Source organism: Carcharodon carcharias, chromosome 4, assembly GCF_017639515.1.
Source record: "Carcharodon carcharias isolate sCarCar2 chromosome 4, sCarCar2.pri, whole genome shotgun sequence".
In the NCBI taxonomy this organism is placed as follows: domain Eukaryota; kingdom Metazoa; phylum Chordata; class Chondrichthyes; order Lamniformes; family Lamnidae; genus Carcharodon; species Carcharodon carcharias.
The window spans coordinates 51,242,602-51,257,512 of NC_054470.1; the positions used below are offsets into that span (position 1 = coordinate 51,242,602).

Sequence of the window (14,911 nt, forward strand, 5' to 3'; positions counted from 1 at the left end):
TACAGTTCAACAAAGTCAAATCTGAGAAGCAGTCCTAAAGGAGGCTCAGGTGACTAGCTGTTACAGATCACTAACAATAGACATCAGCCTTGGATGCCCATGTGGCTAAAATTTTAGCCACAATGTGGTGAATGCCCTCAAATGAGTGCAATTGACAGGCTGAGTGTGGGTAGGAATTAGTGAATTGAATTTTGAACTAGCTTAGAATTGTAGAAACTCAATATAAACGTGTTTTAAATTGAGCTTGTGCATTATTTCAGTCAATACTACCCAGTTTGCATCATATCTTACTTAAAACCATATGGAACCTAAATTGGAGATCTGAAATGTTTTGTCTTTGACATTTGGAAACAGAATGAAGTCCTAATTATGGGATTCTACAATCACCTAATTATGCTGATTGTAGGATGTTTTCTAGGGGTCTCTTTTTTGCAAGCATAAAGCCTCTGTCCATCTCCTGTACCAAACAGATCTGATTTGGAGCTATACTTAAGACACCTTTTTAATAATTTTAAGTTCAAGCTTCATACATCTAAGTTTCACTTTAGATGAAATACCTATATTTCCAAAGGCCTCTAGTTTAAAAACTGTACAAGAGAGATTCCCCATGTCTTCAAGATCCCAAGCTTGCTTTTCATTCTATGTACTTAAACTGGAAAGGCTGAAATCTAAAGAGATCCACAATCACTGATGGATTGAAGTAAGATCTGGGCTTTTCCTAAATAAACATTACCTGGGTTTGCCTTCATGAAAGGTGACTAGGCAAAGAAAACCAGAATCTATGCAATTGGATGGTCATCTTTCAAAGGTTGGCAGATTCAACATCTGGACTGATAGTAAATTAATTCCTCTATATAATGCTGTTTCAGCTTTAGATGTGCTAAATGGGGAATTGTAAAACAATCCAATTCTAATACTTGCCTGAGTTTCTTGGCCAGTTCCAGGCAAAGCATTTGTTTAGTTATAAATACTGGCTTATTGACTGAACACTTCATGTTTTGTCTTAAAGTTGAGGTGCTTTTGCTCATGAGCTAATGAATAAACCGCTGGTAGGATGGTCTGTCACTTGTCTGGGTATGTCAGTGTTGCTAGGTTAACTAGTGCTAATGGAGCCATAGAGTAAGAGCTGCATACAAATCCTTGGCAGCTTAAACTACTGTCTCGCTGTTTCTCACTAGTGGATTGTTTAGTAAAGTTGTAAGTAGAACTTAATTTTAATTGACTATTTCATCTGGTAGTTAACACAACCTGTGGATCATCAAACTTTGTGTGTCAGAATGGGCAATGCATACCTAGTAAACTGAAGTGTGATGGCAATACTGACTGTGAAGATGGATCTGATGAAAACCTAGAATTGTGCTGTAAGTATTTACAATTGCAGAAAAATGTTCTGTTATTTAAATGGGAAGAGCCACACTGGATGACACTTGAATTGGAGGGGATTTGAATCGTGTAAGTATTAGTTTCCATGGATACTGATTACAGCAAAAAACTTATTTAACCTCTTCAATGGTTTGGAAAAATATTGAATTGGCTGCTTAACTCTGATCTTGGTTTGATACCACACTTGCTTTGAACTTTTGGGACTGGGTTATTAACATTGACTCAGAAATGGAATTGGCACTCCCCTTTTTTTGCTGGATATTACTTGAGCATAAAGCTATTTGACTTCCAGCAAGCAGCTTATTGGTCATTCTATTGTTCCTTTTCTTCCCATATATTTTCCAACCTTGTTTGACAAAAGCATTTCCCATTCCCCTGACTAAATTGTCCCAGTTTTTTTTCTAGGCTTTTGACCAAAGACGTTGCCTAATGTGGCATCTGATCCAGCAGAGCACCCTCTGATGTGGTGTGAGAAGAACAAGAAATAGGCAGTTCAGATTGAACAATATTGCTGAAAAGAGCCATGTTGCTGAGCTTTCTTGTCTTGCATTCATCAGGACACATCCAAGAATGCCAACTTTCAAACCATCTACAAGTTGTACCACAGGAGAAATGGGTGCTGACTGGTTGATAGCTGACTCTGGCCAAGGCATGCCATGCAGAACAATAGGTTAAGGAATCTTTCACACTGCTATACAATCATTAGGTGAATGATATCTTCCATTAACAGGATGCTGCAGTTTATCCTAAAAGGTGTTCTGCCTACCACACAATTGCTCAATGTCATGGATTTCAGTACCAGTGAGATGCCAGGTCTGTAGGCTTTATGTCCCAGTGATTGATTAAATAAACAGCAGGTTCCTTCAGTTCATAATGGGGAGAGTAAAGACTGTACTTGCAAAATCCAAAATGTCTGTCTGCTAATTAGATGTGACTGCAATTGGGCAGACAGTCCAACCCAGAGAATGCTAATAGCTACACAGCCAAATTAACATTAATTGAGCTCCTAATGTGGCTCACTTTCACTTGCTAGAAGTGACGTGTTCATATGCAGGTCTGCAAACAAGCTTAGTTTCCCTTGTCATTTCTCCACAACAATGCCTCAGCCATGGCAGCCTTGGCCATTCAGAGTTGGACTTGCCAACCAATTGGCACCCTTTTTTCTTGTAGTATAATTTGATCAGATATTTGGCATTGTGGTGTCCTGATGAGTGCAAGATGTAAAGTTTTAGCAATGTAGTTTGCTTTTCCACAGTATTCAAGTTCTGCAGTAGAAAACAGCAATGTCTCAGTAAAGATTGAACACTGTTCAATTTTTGTAGGAATAATATCATTTAGAATGAAATAAAGATTGGGGAAGAGTTGAGATTTAGAGAGAATACTAACCTCTGAAGGAATTGGCACCATATTTAAATTTTCAGGACAAGGAGGTTGTTTGGCAGTAAGCACTTAAAATTTTCAACCACTTCTGAATGAATTAGCGTTTACTTTTTCTGGCACATTGTGTGGGACTAGTGGGTAATTACTATAAGTTCTTGCTATTGATTTTCATTTTTTTGGATAGATGTCCTGTCTGCCCCCTCAGGTGGGTGTGATCCCATGGGACTATTTTGTGGGCAAGCAGGAGTGTTATCCCCAGTGTCTTAGCTAATATTCAAATGGGCATCCCAAACAGATTACCTGGCTATTATCATATTACAGTTTGTGGGAGCTTCTTTGTAAATTCGCCACTGCATTTCTTGCACAACAGTTAATGTAGTCAGTATTGTACTGTGCATTGGGATGTCCAGTGGTCATGAAAGGTGCTAATATAAGTCTGTCTTTCCTTCCTTTTTAATGAGGAATGTTGCAGTATCCCTGTGAAGGAATGGGGTTTCTGATATAAACTACTGGATTTCTGCCTTTACCTGGGCACATACAAATGCCAAAAATTGCAATCTAATTTACTGTTCTAACTAGCCTCACATTTCTCAACTCAATCAGGGCCTTCATTTCTTTTGCTTTGTCCTAATGTTGGTAAAACCTTGAATGACCTTGTACTTAAACCTGTACTTCTATTTTAGTTTTAATATGCTTTTCTTTTAGATACAAGCACCTGTGCTATTGATGAAATAAGTTGTGGACCTGGGTCACTCACTTGTATTCCAGTCTTTTGGAAGTGCAATGGAGTAAAGGACTGTGATACTGGCATTGATGAGGATGATTGTGGTAAGTAGATGCCAGGCTTATTTAAAGTTGAAAGCTTTTGAGCTGTGCTGTAGAATTGTTTACTTCATATCCTGATTCATATTTTCATTAAACTATTGTGGCTTATGCTACCACCATAGAATGTCATCTTAAGACCATCTCAACGCCAACCTTAAATGTTAGAACTTCTTTCCTTTGCCACTAGTGATTTTTAAATTTGGACACAAGATCACTGGCTAATCTGTACTATTAACAATTTTTAAATTTGTATCCTTTTGTCCCTCCCATGAATGGCCCCAATCTTAGTGTAGTCTCTGAACCCTGGATATTCTGCTGTCTTTGTCACTTTATAAAATGTTGCCCAGAATGGATGCAATATCCTAGCTCTGGTATAACAAATGTGGCTTAATGTTAATTTTACAATAAGCTGTTCTTCAAAGAAATACTGTCTTAAAATTGTCAACTGTTGAAATGTGCTTGCCTATATTTTGGTTTCAAAACTAGTGATTTTTAAACTTTTTGGATTATGTTGGCATGTGGTGTCCAGGGTTAATTCAACAAGGGAGGTTACTAGAGATGGGTTGTCTGAGGGCTAAGATGAAAGGTTGAAAGTGTTGGGTTGGTGCATTTGTAATGAAGTTGAGTTACAAATAATGCAAATTCAAAATCCATCCTATTTGAGATAAGTGGGAAACTTGGTTTTTCAGTTATTGAATTTCAAAAGGGACTTTGGGGGTAGCAAAGAACAATTGCTTCATGAGGAAGTGGGGGAAGAGGTATATTAAATTTTATTGAGCCAAAAATAGAAAACATGAGATTTTTGTGGAGAAGTTGAGTTTGAAAGAAGCGTTTGAGGGGAAATGGAACCTGAGATGTAAGGGTTTGGGGAGGTGGTGGAAAAGAGGAAGATATTTAAGTAAGGATGTTTAACTGAATTGTGGTGGCTATGGGGGCGGGGGGGGGGGGGGGGGGGGGGGGGGGGGAGAAAGAGGGAGGAGGAGCCTTGAAGACCCGCACTTTGGTGTGAGTTATTAAAAGCTGCAAAGGTTTTTAAATGAAGGCTGCCACCCAACCAGGAAAGTCTGTTTTAAGAGTTTATTTCTGAACCTCTTTTGGAATTCCACATCAGTGGAAATGTTTGAAGTCATGAGAGATACTTTTTTATTATTGTGACAATTCCTTGATTTGAGTAATACTGGATTTTAATGGTTAAATCTATAAGGGGCTGTTAACAAGAAGGTAGTTTAATTGTGTACTTTTTGAACAAGTAGGTTTTTGGGGGGGGTTGTTCTAGAAGACTTAACTAAGTTTTTAAAGGTAAGAAAAACTTTTTTAAAATGCTGTTATGGGAGTTCAATGCTTTTGAGGTCTAATTTTCCTCATTTTCACAAGTTAACCATTAATTAGACTTCTCTGGGATCTGGCTTGCTCACCAAAACCATCTGCTGTGATTGTAACACTAAGTTTGTAATAAAACCTTGTTTTTCAGACAACCTTGTTTGCAGTACAGAAGAGTTTACCTGTGCCAGTGCGAGATGCATTTCCATGGCATTTGTTTGTAATGGTGAGGATGATTGTGGTGATGGAAGTGATGAGAAAAAATGCACACCAACTTCCTGTGGTCCACATGAGTTTCAGTGCAATAATTCTAAATGCATCCCTTTGGGCTGGGTATGTGATGCTAACATTGACTGTACTGATCTGTCTGATGAATCTCCAAGACACTGTGGGCATATACTTCCTTTTGTGACTTGCTCTCCTAATGAGGTCCAGTGTCAGTCTGGTGAATGCATCCATAGTCAATGGTACTGTGATGGAGAAACTGACTGTAACGATGGAAGTGATGAAGCCAACTGCTGTAAGTGGTCTAACTTATTTCTACCATTATTGGGGTAGTAAATAGTAAGCAGATGTTAGTTGATGTGCTCGGAATTGCCTTTAAATTTATATAAGATTTATTGTAGTAAAGTGAAATTGTCAATCACCTTTTAGCAAGCTTGCTCCAAGAATTCATTGACGTTATCACTGATTTAGGGTGCTGAACAGAATTGGTCATAATGTGAAAGATGAATGGAACCTCCTAGTAGGTAAAAGTCTGTACAGAATTGAGATTGATTATTCCAATTTTTTTCTAAAGCGCAGAATACTGATTATACTGCCAAATGAAAACAAATGAGTCATTATCTCTTTATACTTGAAATTGTAGGTAGTGTGTGGAAGGCTAGCATCCATTTTTCCAGGATATCTTTCAATGAAAGAAGGGATGTCTGATTTTGTTGCCTTAGCTTTTTTATGTAGGGAAGCTGATACATTTACCCAGCTCATTATTACTTTCATCACTGATATTTTAGCCATATACTGTTGACATCTTCTAGTTCCAATTTACTTTGGCTACTGTTTCCTCACCAAAGTTGGTCAATTTTAATAGTTTAGGTTTTTAAGCTGCATATTCATTTAGGGGAGGTGAGGGGGCAGTGCTGTTCAGTGAGAGCAAAGCAGGAATACTTGACTTGAGAGCATACAAAACTTTTTTTGAAAAAGCTACCTTAACGGGTTAATGAAATAGTTAAGCTATAATTTGGATCTTCAGGTTCAGATTTTTTCACTCATGAAATACATTTAGTTTTGCTGTGATAAATTTGTTAGATGTACGTTCCAGCCACTTAATTTTTAAGGTGTACTTCAAAGGTTAAGAGATGAGTGAATCTTGCATAAACATGTCATGATACTAAACTGCAAGTCAGCTCATGAACCAAACCGTACCTCTTGGACGATACCAATATAGTTCCAATGAAATATTTGAGTACATTAGGCACAGATTTTAAGCTTGCCTTTATTAGTTTTTATCATTTTTTTTTAAAAATCTTAATGACTCCATTTTGAAAACTGCACTTTCAATCCCCAATCCCTTGTGGATGAGGCTCTTAAATCTTTTTCAGAAAAGTGCTTTTGAGTTGTACACTGATTCCAGAAGATGATTTCTCTAAATAACATTGTAATTGTATTTTGAGGTGCAATGTTGCAAGGAGAATTGAAAATAGAATTATGAACAGAGGTTTACTTCTCTCCACAGGTTTTTTGAATAGTCAGGTGTGTCCAAGTAATTTTTCAGTCCAAATTCACTAGCTACCTTGAACAAATGGTTCCATGTCATAAATATTCAATAGCTGACTCTATAATATCCTCCACATACAAATGGGAAATGACAGCATCTGTGGAGAGAAAGACAAGAGTAACATTGAGTCCGTATGACTCAAAACATTAACTGTCTTTCCACAGATACTCAGACCTGAGTTTTTTTTTTCACAGCAATTTTGTTTTTTTTCAGACTTCCAGCACCTGCAGTATTTTGCTTTTATACAAATGGGAAATCCCTTCCTACAGCTGCTACTCTTGAGATGCATTTTTATGTGCATAAGGTGATCTTCCACATAACCCCTCATTTAATGCAAAACCTGATGTGCAATTTTGGGATATTCCAATAATGAATCTGAAGGAGAAGCTTCAGCCAAGGAGAATTGGATTTCCCAAAACTGGTCATTATTGACCAAGTGGAATGTGTTTTCCAATTGGGTGTCTTCGCAAGTGGATGCTCAGCACCATTTGACTCTTGCTGTGCTTGTGCTAACTTTTCAAGATCAGCTTCCATTGTTTCGACATTAAGTTGGGGAAGGAAGGGCAAACAAATTGTCCAATTCGAGGAATGCTTAAGTGACAATGTTGAACAAATTTGCTGTGCACTTCCATTTTACAGAAGTGGCTTTGTGAGCAATTTGTTTGCAGAACCCAATGGCTGGGATATTATACATGACAGTTTTTATTTTAATGACTAGAGTGATTACACCCATTTGCTAGTTAAATTGTGTTAATGTAGAATGAAGTGGAGTGAAGTTGCTGGAAATCCTGTCCACTAGGCCATTTGATATGATTGCATCATGCTTAGTAGAATAAAGAGCACTTGAGAATATACCTGACCAGTTACTGTATTATTGGGCTAGGTCCAAAAGTGTCTTGGGCAGGTATTTTTACAGCCAATGATGACTGCTCTGCATCTGTCTATCCTGCAGGTTGTGTAACCAATTTTGAAAATATAGAACTGTCTCTACTGAATATTGTGCATAGGCAAATATCAATTTTGGTCACTGATCCTGAGAGCCTGTAATTGCTCCCTTTCCAACAAAAATGATGATTCTTACAAGGAGCCCATGTCTACTATACAGCACCCTGTGGCATTAAGCTATTATTGGAAAATCTTTTTCTTTCAAAAAGAGGTTTAGTCTGTGTGCCTTAACTGAATTAAATCCAGCTGGTCAGTGCTTTTGTGCCCTAGTTTTGACATGAGGTAGAGTACATTTGCATTTTTTTTGAATACAGCATTCAAGAAGTAGATGAAATCTGGCACCTAGCTAGTGGAGACCAAGCAATGTTTATATTGCTAATAAAATTGGTACTATGGGAGGGGTGTTATTGTTAGAGGCAGGGTTCAGAGGCTGGTGATACAATGAGAATTTACATTCAGTGAGGTGTGCAGGGGGTGATGTAAGATCAAAGCAGCTGTAAGCCTACAACTGTTTCCACAGGAACCAAATGAGACAAACCTCACTTTAAATTCGTAAAGTGAAAATACTTTGCCTGGTGTCTAGTTAAGTCTATGGGTGCTGTTGCCTTACTGGAGGTTAGTTTGAGAATTTAAGTTATAGTAATTTGTAGTCATGTATGTGTTTAATATGTTGTAACTTAATAAAATGTTTCATTTGGTTTAATATCAAATCTCTTGAACTGGTGGTCTGATTCCTGAATTTAGAGTTGCATGTCAAACCTACCACTTGAAACAATTGTCCTTGCCTATATTTTTAAGTTTCCTTCTGGAATTTTTAAATAACTCGGCTTTACCAACTGCTGGGTCATAACACCTGGCCCACAATTTTCTGGTGGGAACTGGAAACTAAAACTTGGAGTTCTAAAAACCCTGTTGTTTTTCTCTCTATGTACTTCCAATGCTGGTCATCTGTTTACATATGCAAATTGTATGCACTTTTTAGTCATTAGTGTTAGCTTTACAGCTTTAGGCATTGGGAATGCCTCATCTTTATTCATGTGCCATCCACTTTGAATTGAAACCTAGCAAGAACAAATTGCTCATTAGCTATGTTCTAATTTGCGCCTGTTTATAATTTTTTATAACTGACTTATTTAAAGCTGCTAGAAACATTACTTTCGTAATTAATACTTAAATGTGGGTTATTGTTGACTGCTGGTAAATGATAGGTTGCAGTTAGATTGTGCATATTCTGCACTATACACTAAAACTTTGAGCAGCAATGGATGTTATTTGCACAATTCCAGCTGCATTCCATAGATTGAGTTTAGTGATCAAGCTAGTTTTGAGGTGCAGACCTCTTCCAATGCAAGAATTTTACAATGAGATGGCAGTTGCCAGCTGGAACTTCTATATTGGTTTTTTCATGTAACCATAACATTTTGGATTTTGGTTGTGTTGTCAAGTTATTTGAGCAGGATAGCTCAACTTAATCTTGCTCATTGTATTCAGTGCAACAGGGGAGCTAGAGCCATGACTTTTTGCTCTTCCTATCCTGGAATTTCCAGATCCCAGATAAATGGAGATTGACAAATTGTGCGTATTTAGAAATACTTGATTTTAAAGCTGTTCAGTAATACAAACGGTCATTTTTTTTTTCAGCTCGGGCATGTCAACTAGGTTACATTCCATGTGGTGGTGGTAGTTGTATTCCAGGAGACAAGCAATGCAATGGGTTTAAAGACTGTATTGATGGCAGCGATGAGTTGAACTGCAAGAATGGTAAGTGTCTAAATCCACTGGATAAGAATTGACAGTCTCCATTTCAAGTTGCTAACCTGGTTTGTTCCATACCTAGAATGTACAGGACCAAGTGACTTCAAGTGTCAAAGTGGAGAATGCATAGCTAAAGTCCAAGTATGTGATTGGCATCAGGATTGTAAGGACTGGAGTGACGAGCCCCTTGAACAGTGCCGTAAGTGGTTTTGTATGTTGTAGCCCTAAATTTAGGAATCGGCTTAAAACATTTTGCCTATGTTTATCCCAACCAGTGTTTACATCTCTCATTGTGTTTCTACCCTTTGCAGTACTGAAACTGCTGTCATCAGTCAAATTACATTTGACTCTATCCCTTGTTTTTCTCTTTCCTTTGTAACCTTTAACTTCATTTATTGTCCAACTTGAGTTTGTTCCACTCTTATCTATACAATTCCAAATATCGCCAGCAATATATTTTGTCCTGTCCCACACTTTACATCAATTTCCCCCAAGGATTATTCTTTGCCCTTCCTAAGATCTGAAGATTATGGGGTCAGTTCACATTACTATCCTCCACTATCAGCCTCCCACTGCTTTGTTCAATTCTCTTGCCTGATATCCAATCTTGGATGAACTGCAATTTTTGTGTTAACTTTTGTCACAAAATCCATCCCAGTTTCACCACAATCCTGATATTGCCTTAAGTTGAACCAGACTCTGTTCACAATCTCTGCATGTTTTAGCCCCACTAGCTGAACTTCTGTACCCATATCCTTATCATCTGAGCACCTACTTGCCTTGAACGTTTGCTCATGTCTGCCTCTGCTGCAATCTATCTGCAGAAATCCTCACATTGCCTCATGATTCGGCATTTAATGCTTGCTTGGCCAGCTTCATGTCCTCTACTCAGCTCATCCAGAATTCTGTATATCCTGCACCAAATCTCCATTCCTGTGCTTTTTTTTTTGTCTCCCTGCTCCCCAACACAATTCATTTTTGCCTTTTATATCTACCACCACACAGACTTCATCCCTCACCTTTCTTTAATCTAATCCAGCTCAACAAATTTTGCATTCCTCTGACTCTCTGGACACTACTACCAGTGATGGGCTGCACTTTCTAACCCATTCCTTCCCTAAACCCCTCTGCATCAGAACCTTTCTTGGTCTTCCTTTTCATGCTCTGATCAAAGTGGGTTTTAAGCAAATTTTGTCACCTGATCTCTTTTTGACTGTCCTTTTTAATTCTGATTCTGATTTTTTATAAGTATCTTGGTGTCCCCCTCTCCACTTTTAAACATATGGGATATGACCTCCTAATATAGTGAATTCCGGTTGATAGTCTTGACACTTCTTTAATAAATTTGTAATTTTTTTTTATTTATCTATGGGATGGTAGCATTGCTGGCTAGGCCAGCATAATTGCCCTTGTACAGGGGGGCATTTAAGAGTCAGTCAACCACATTGCTGTGGGTCTGGAGTCACATGTAGGCCAGACCATGTAAGGGCAGCAGATTTCCTTCCCTATGGGGCATTAGTGAACCAGATGGGTTTTTAAACAATGATCAGCTGCATCTTGGCCCCAATGTATGAAGTTTAATTTTGACATTGAGAAACTCAAATACATCTTGATGATTAATCCTCACTGCACTTAGAGCACATTAGAATACATTATTGGCTTTGTTTTCAGCTTTCTCAACCTAGATTACTGTTGCATGGAATAGTTGAGACTCTTACTGGGTGACTTAAACTGAATTGGCTGCATATTTCACAATCCAGCCCATTTTAGACACCATTGATCTTTGTGCAGGGAGTTTCCTACCTTTTTTTGGAATAGTGTTATAGCATTCATTTTATCACTGGCATGAAGGAGAGTAATTTAATTCTGAATCTGAGCATGCCTGTTACTGGCCATTTCAGTGCTGTGAAATATTAAGTGCCTCGTGATTCAAACCAAACTTAACTCAGCTGGACTTCAGTAGTTCAATCATATACAAAATGGAGGATGTGTGTTTTACCAATGGAGCGAGTGTTTGCAGATAAGTAACTGGCACAGAACAGATTCTGTGGTAAATCTAACTTTAACTGGTCATGTCTAGACATATACAGGTACCTACAAAAATCTTGTTTCTCTCAATGTTCTGCTTGGGTAACTTAAGTGGTTTTGTAATACTCCTTATTTACATATGAAATGTGTAGGTTTATCATAATTTCCATTGTTAGATATGTCTGTTTAAACACAGCACAGCTACAAATAGTCTATCAAAGAATTCTGGACTAAAGGTGATGCCCCTCAACATATGCAGAATCATTGAAGGAGTATTCTTGTGGGTGCCAAATTTAGAAAAGATTAGCTTGGGCAATGATGTTGTTCTTTCTCTCTGCAGACTTGAATGAATGCTTATCGAGCAATGGAGGTTGTTCTCACATCTGCAGAGACCTTGTCATTGGTTATGAATGTGACTGTCCTGCTGGCTTTGAATTGACTGCTGGAAAAACGTGTGAAGGTAAGTTAACTGACTTAGTGACATACAATACAGGCAATTTCATTTTGGGGGTGGGGGGAGTGCTTTGCCTATCCCATATGCCAGGCAATAGTACAAATCCAACAATAGTCTAAATGACTATAGTCAATGGTTGGTGGTATTGCCATTGATCTTCCACTATCAACATCCAGAAAGTCATGAATGGCTAAATTCTAGCCACAAATGCTGTAGCTACCTGAGTAAGTCAAATGCTGGATGTCCTACAGTAAGTTGCTGACTTCCCCCTCCACCCCAAGTTGTACTTGTGCACTCTGTAGGATGCTGTAGCTACTTGTCAAGGCATCTTGGGCAGTATTTTGCAAACTGATTTTTTACTCCACTTAGGACTGAGCCAACTGTTGCATGTAACAGTCATTGCCAATATTGCACAATTCTTGCTTGCACATGTATTTTTCTCCTTCATAGGTCAAAATTCTGGATCTCCCTACCTATCCATGTTGTTGGGAGTACTTGGAACATGCTCAAGGAAGGTTATAGTTAAATTGATATTTGGGTAATTAAGTAAGACTACAGTGACCTGGAAATTGTTTGGAGGTAGTGATGAAACTTAAGTCACTTTCTGAAACTAGCTATTGATTAGATTCCTTTACATGATTTGGAACAAGCCCAGATTAACTGGTTAGAAATCAAATCAAAATCTCCTTCGTTCAAAAAGTGAGCCCTGATTTTTAATTTCTTTTAGATATTGATGAATGTCAGAATCCTGGTGCCTGCAGTCAAATTTGCATTAATATAGAAGGAAGCTTTAAATGTGAATGCTCTGCAGGATATCACATGGATGCAACTAATCAAGTTTGCAAGGCAGTAGGAGGCAAGTAGAACGTGACTTCCTAACTCTGTTTTAAATTAGATGAATTTTGGGCAGCTTTCTAGTATTTGAGTGACTTCATTTGATATGTCAAGTGGAAAATTGAAAAATGCTTACTGGTTGAATGAGATGTGGGGGTAAAGGTGATTGTCACAAATGCAGCAAGGGAGTGCTCTCTGCTAAGGCATGTTGATGCAAAGTAAGCTTTTGTTGTTTCTAATTGCTATATCTTGGATGCTTGAGATTGCCTTAAATGGATGGTCAAGCTTACCTCCCTGATTATACATCTGAGGAATTGCTCATTTTTCCATCCCTAGCTAGAACACCAAAAGCATTGCCCCACCACTGCTTCAGTTAATAATGTATTTAGAATTAACAAGAGACCTTTTTTTTGATCGGCATGGGTTTAATACCAGACCAAGAAGCTGAATGTTCAGATCCATGAAATAGCCTGCTGTAAGCGCACAAGTGAAGGTTTTTTGTGTCTCATCTAAATGCACTTGGGGCCTTTAAAAGCAGGTCAGTGTTGGCAATCCTGTCATTGAATATAAAGTTGGGGCACACAGACCATTGGGGAAAACTGGAACTGTAGATCTCACTACATGGAATTTAATTTTAATTCATAGTCAGAACTTGAATGCTGCTGAAAAGAGATGTCAAAACTTTTCACCTTGCACTCATCAGGACACTTCAAGAATACCAATATAACCAATGTACTGTAGTGTGCTAATTGGTAATTGGACTCTAGTAGAGGCATTGCCATGGAGAATGCACCAGTGATGGTACCTGACAGTGAACTGTCAAGTATTTGAAATTTAAATCAGGCACCTTACCCTTGATTTGGTTAAGGTATTGTCCTGAGGAATGAATCTGTGAACACCTGTCACTTACTTGTACACTGTTTAGCTGAAACAGGTACAATGTTTGTCTGCAAAGAACAGGGCCCTGTATTAATATGCAACTTCCAGTACATGCAAATACACCACACTGCCTGACTGACATTATTGGTTCAGAGTAATTTGTTACAAGATTATTTAGCAAGTGTTGCCCAATTGCAGAATCACATCTAATGTTGGACACTTCTGTAAGTATGGGCTGGTGGGGTATTGTCTGTACCTTGCCTGTTGCAAACAGCAGCTGGGACATGTTTTGATATGATCTCAGTCTTTGGAGCATACAGCCTACATACCTAGCATCACACTGGCATTGAAATTCATACACCACATTACTCCAATTGTGATTGGTAGAATGCCTTTTGGCTTGACAGCAGCATCCTGTTAGTGGTGAATATCACATGTTGCTACTGCTTAGTAGCGGTGTAAAACAGCTAGCTTTGCCTGTTGATCAAATTTTTGATACCTCACCTCACCCCTCTGAGGTAGACTATTTTTCAGGGCTGAAAGTGTTAGCCTTAAGCCTGTGAGTTTGCATAATACATAGTGTGAAATGATCTGATGAGGGTAGTCATTACCCTGCAGGATGCCTTTTGAGCCCTATTTTCAGCATCAAGCTTGCATGGTGAGCAAATGGCTCAGGCCCTATTTACAATGTTGATAAGGCCAATCTTGTGTGTGGAACTGTAAGAATTCCAATGTGTTTATTGACTAGTGAAGGTAGGTTTGTAGTAAACCATGGTAGAGAATGCACTGGCAGATTTCCAAACTAGTGTCAAGAGAGGAGTCATATTTGTTCATTTCAAAGAGTTTGAGTGTAGGGTGGAGTCCATTAAGACATGCTAAGAAATTATTACATGCAGCTGTGGATTTAAATATAGCAAATGTATCATCCACATATGGAAATAGATGAGGGGTAGGAGCTTGAGTATCCTTCTGTTGAAGACCCTGTTTTTCATGGAGCCCAACAAAGATGTCGGCGAGAGCTGGGCCTAGAGGGCATCCCATGGCAACACCATCTATTTGGGCATACATGGTGTAACTAAAACTGAACTTGACTGAGTTGTGGAGTTCATGCAAGTAAGTCTACTTGCCAACCAATCAGCATTTGTCCTCATACAGTAAAAATTGTTTTCCCCTTTATTAGATTCTTGCAGTGTCCTGATAAGTGCAAGATAAAAAGCTTCATGTCTTTTTTTCTTTCAGCAACATCTAATTCATGGTTGCCATGAATTGGGTCTCCAGATAAGTGTCATGCGTTGGTTTGAGGGACTATATAACCATGCCCTTGATATGGC

General features: G+C 38.4%; 1 protein-coding gene across 1 annotated transcript in view; it reads left to right on the forward strand.

Annotated features, from left to right (window-relative positions):
- The window catches only part of LOC121276740 (low-density lipoprotein receptor-related protein 2-like), a 61,418-nt gene that overhangs the window by 19,197 nt on the left and 27,310 nt on the right, over nt 1-14,911 (forward strand). The window contains 7 exon segments of the mRNA XM_041185286.1: nt 1,239-1,361; nt 3,469-3,591; nt 5,060-5,428; nt 9,272-9,397; nt 9,468-9,584; nt 11,754-11,873; nt 12,595-12,723. Of these exon segments, the coding sequence (XP_041041220.1) occupies nt 1,239-1,361; nt 3,469-3,591; nt 5,060-5,428; nt 9,272-9,397; nt 9,468-9,584; nt 11,754-11,873; nt 12,595-12,723 (1,107 nt within the window).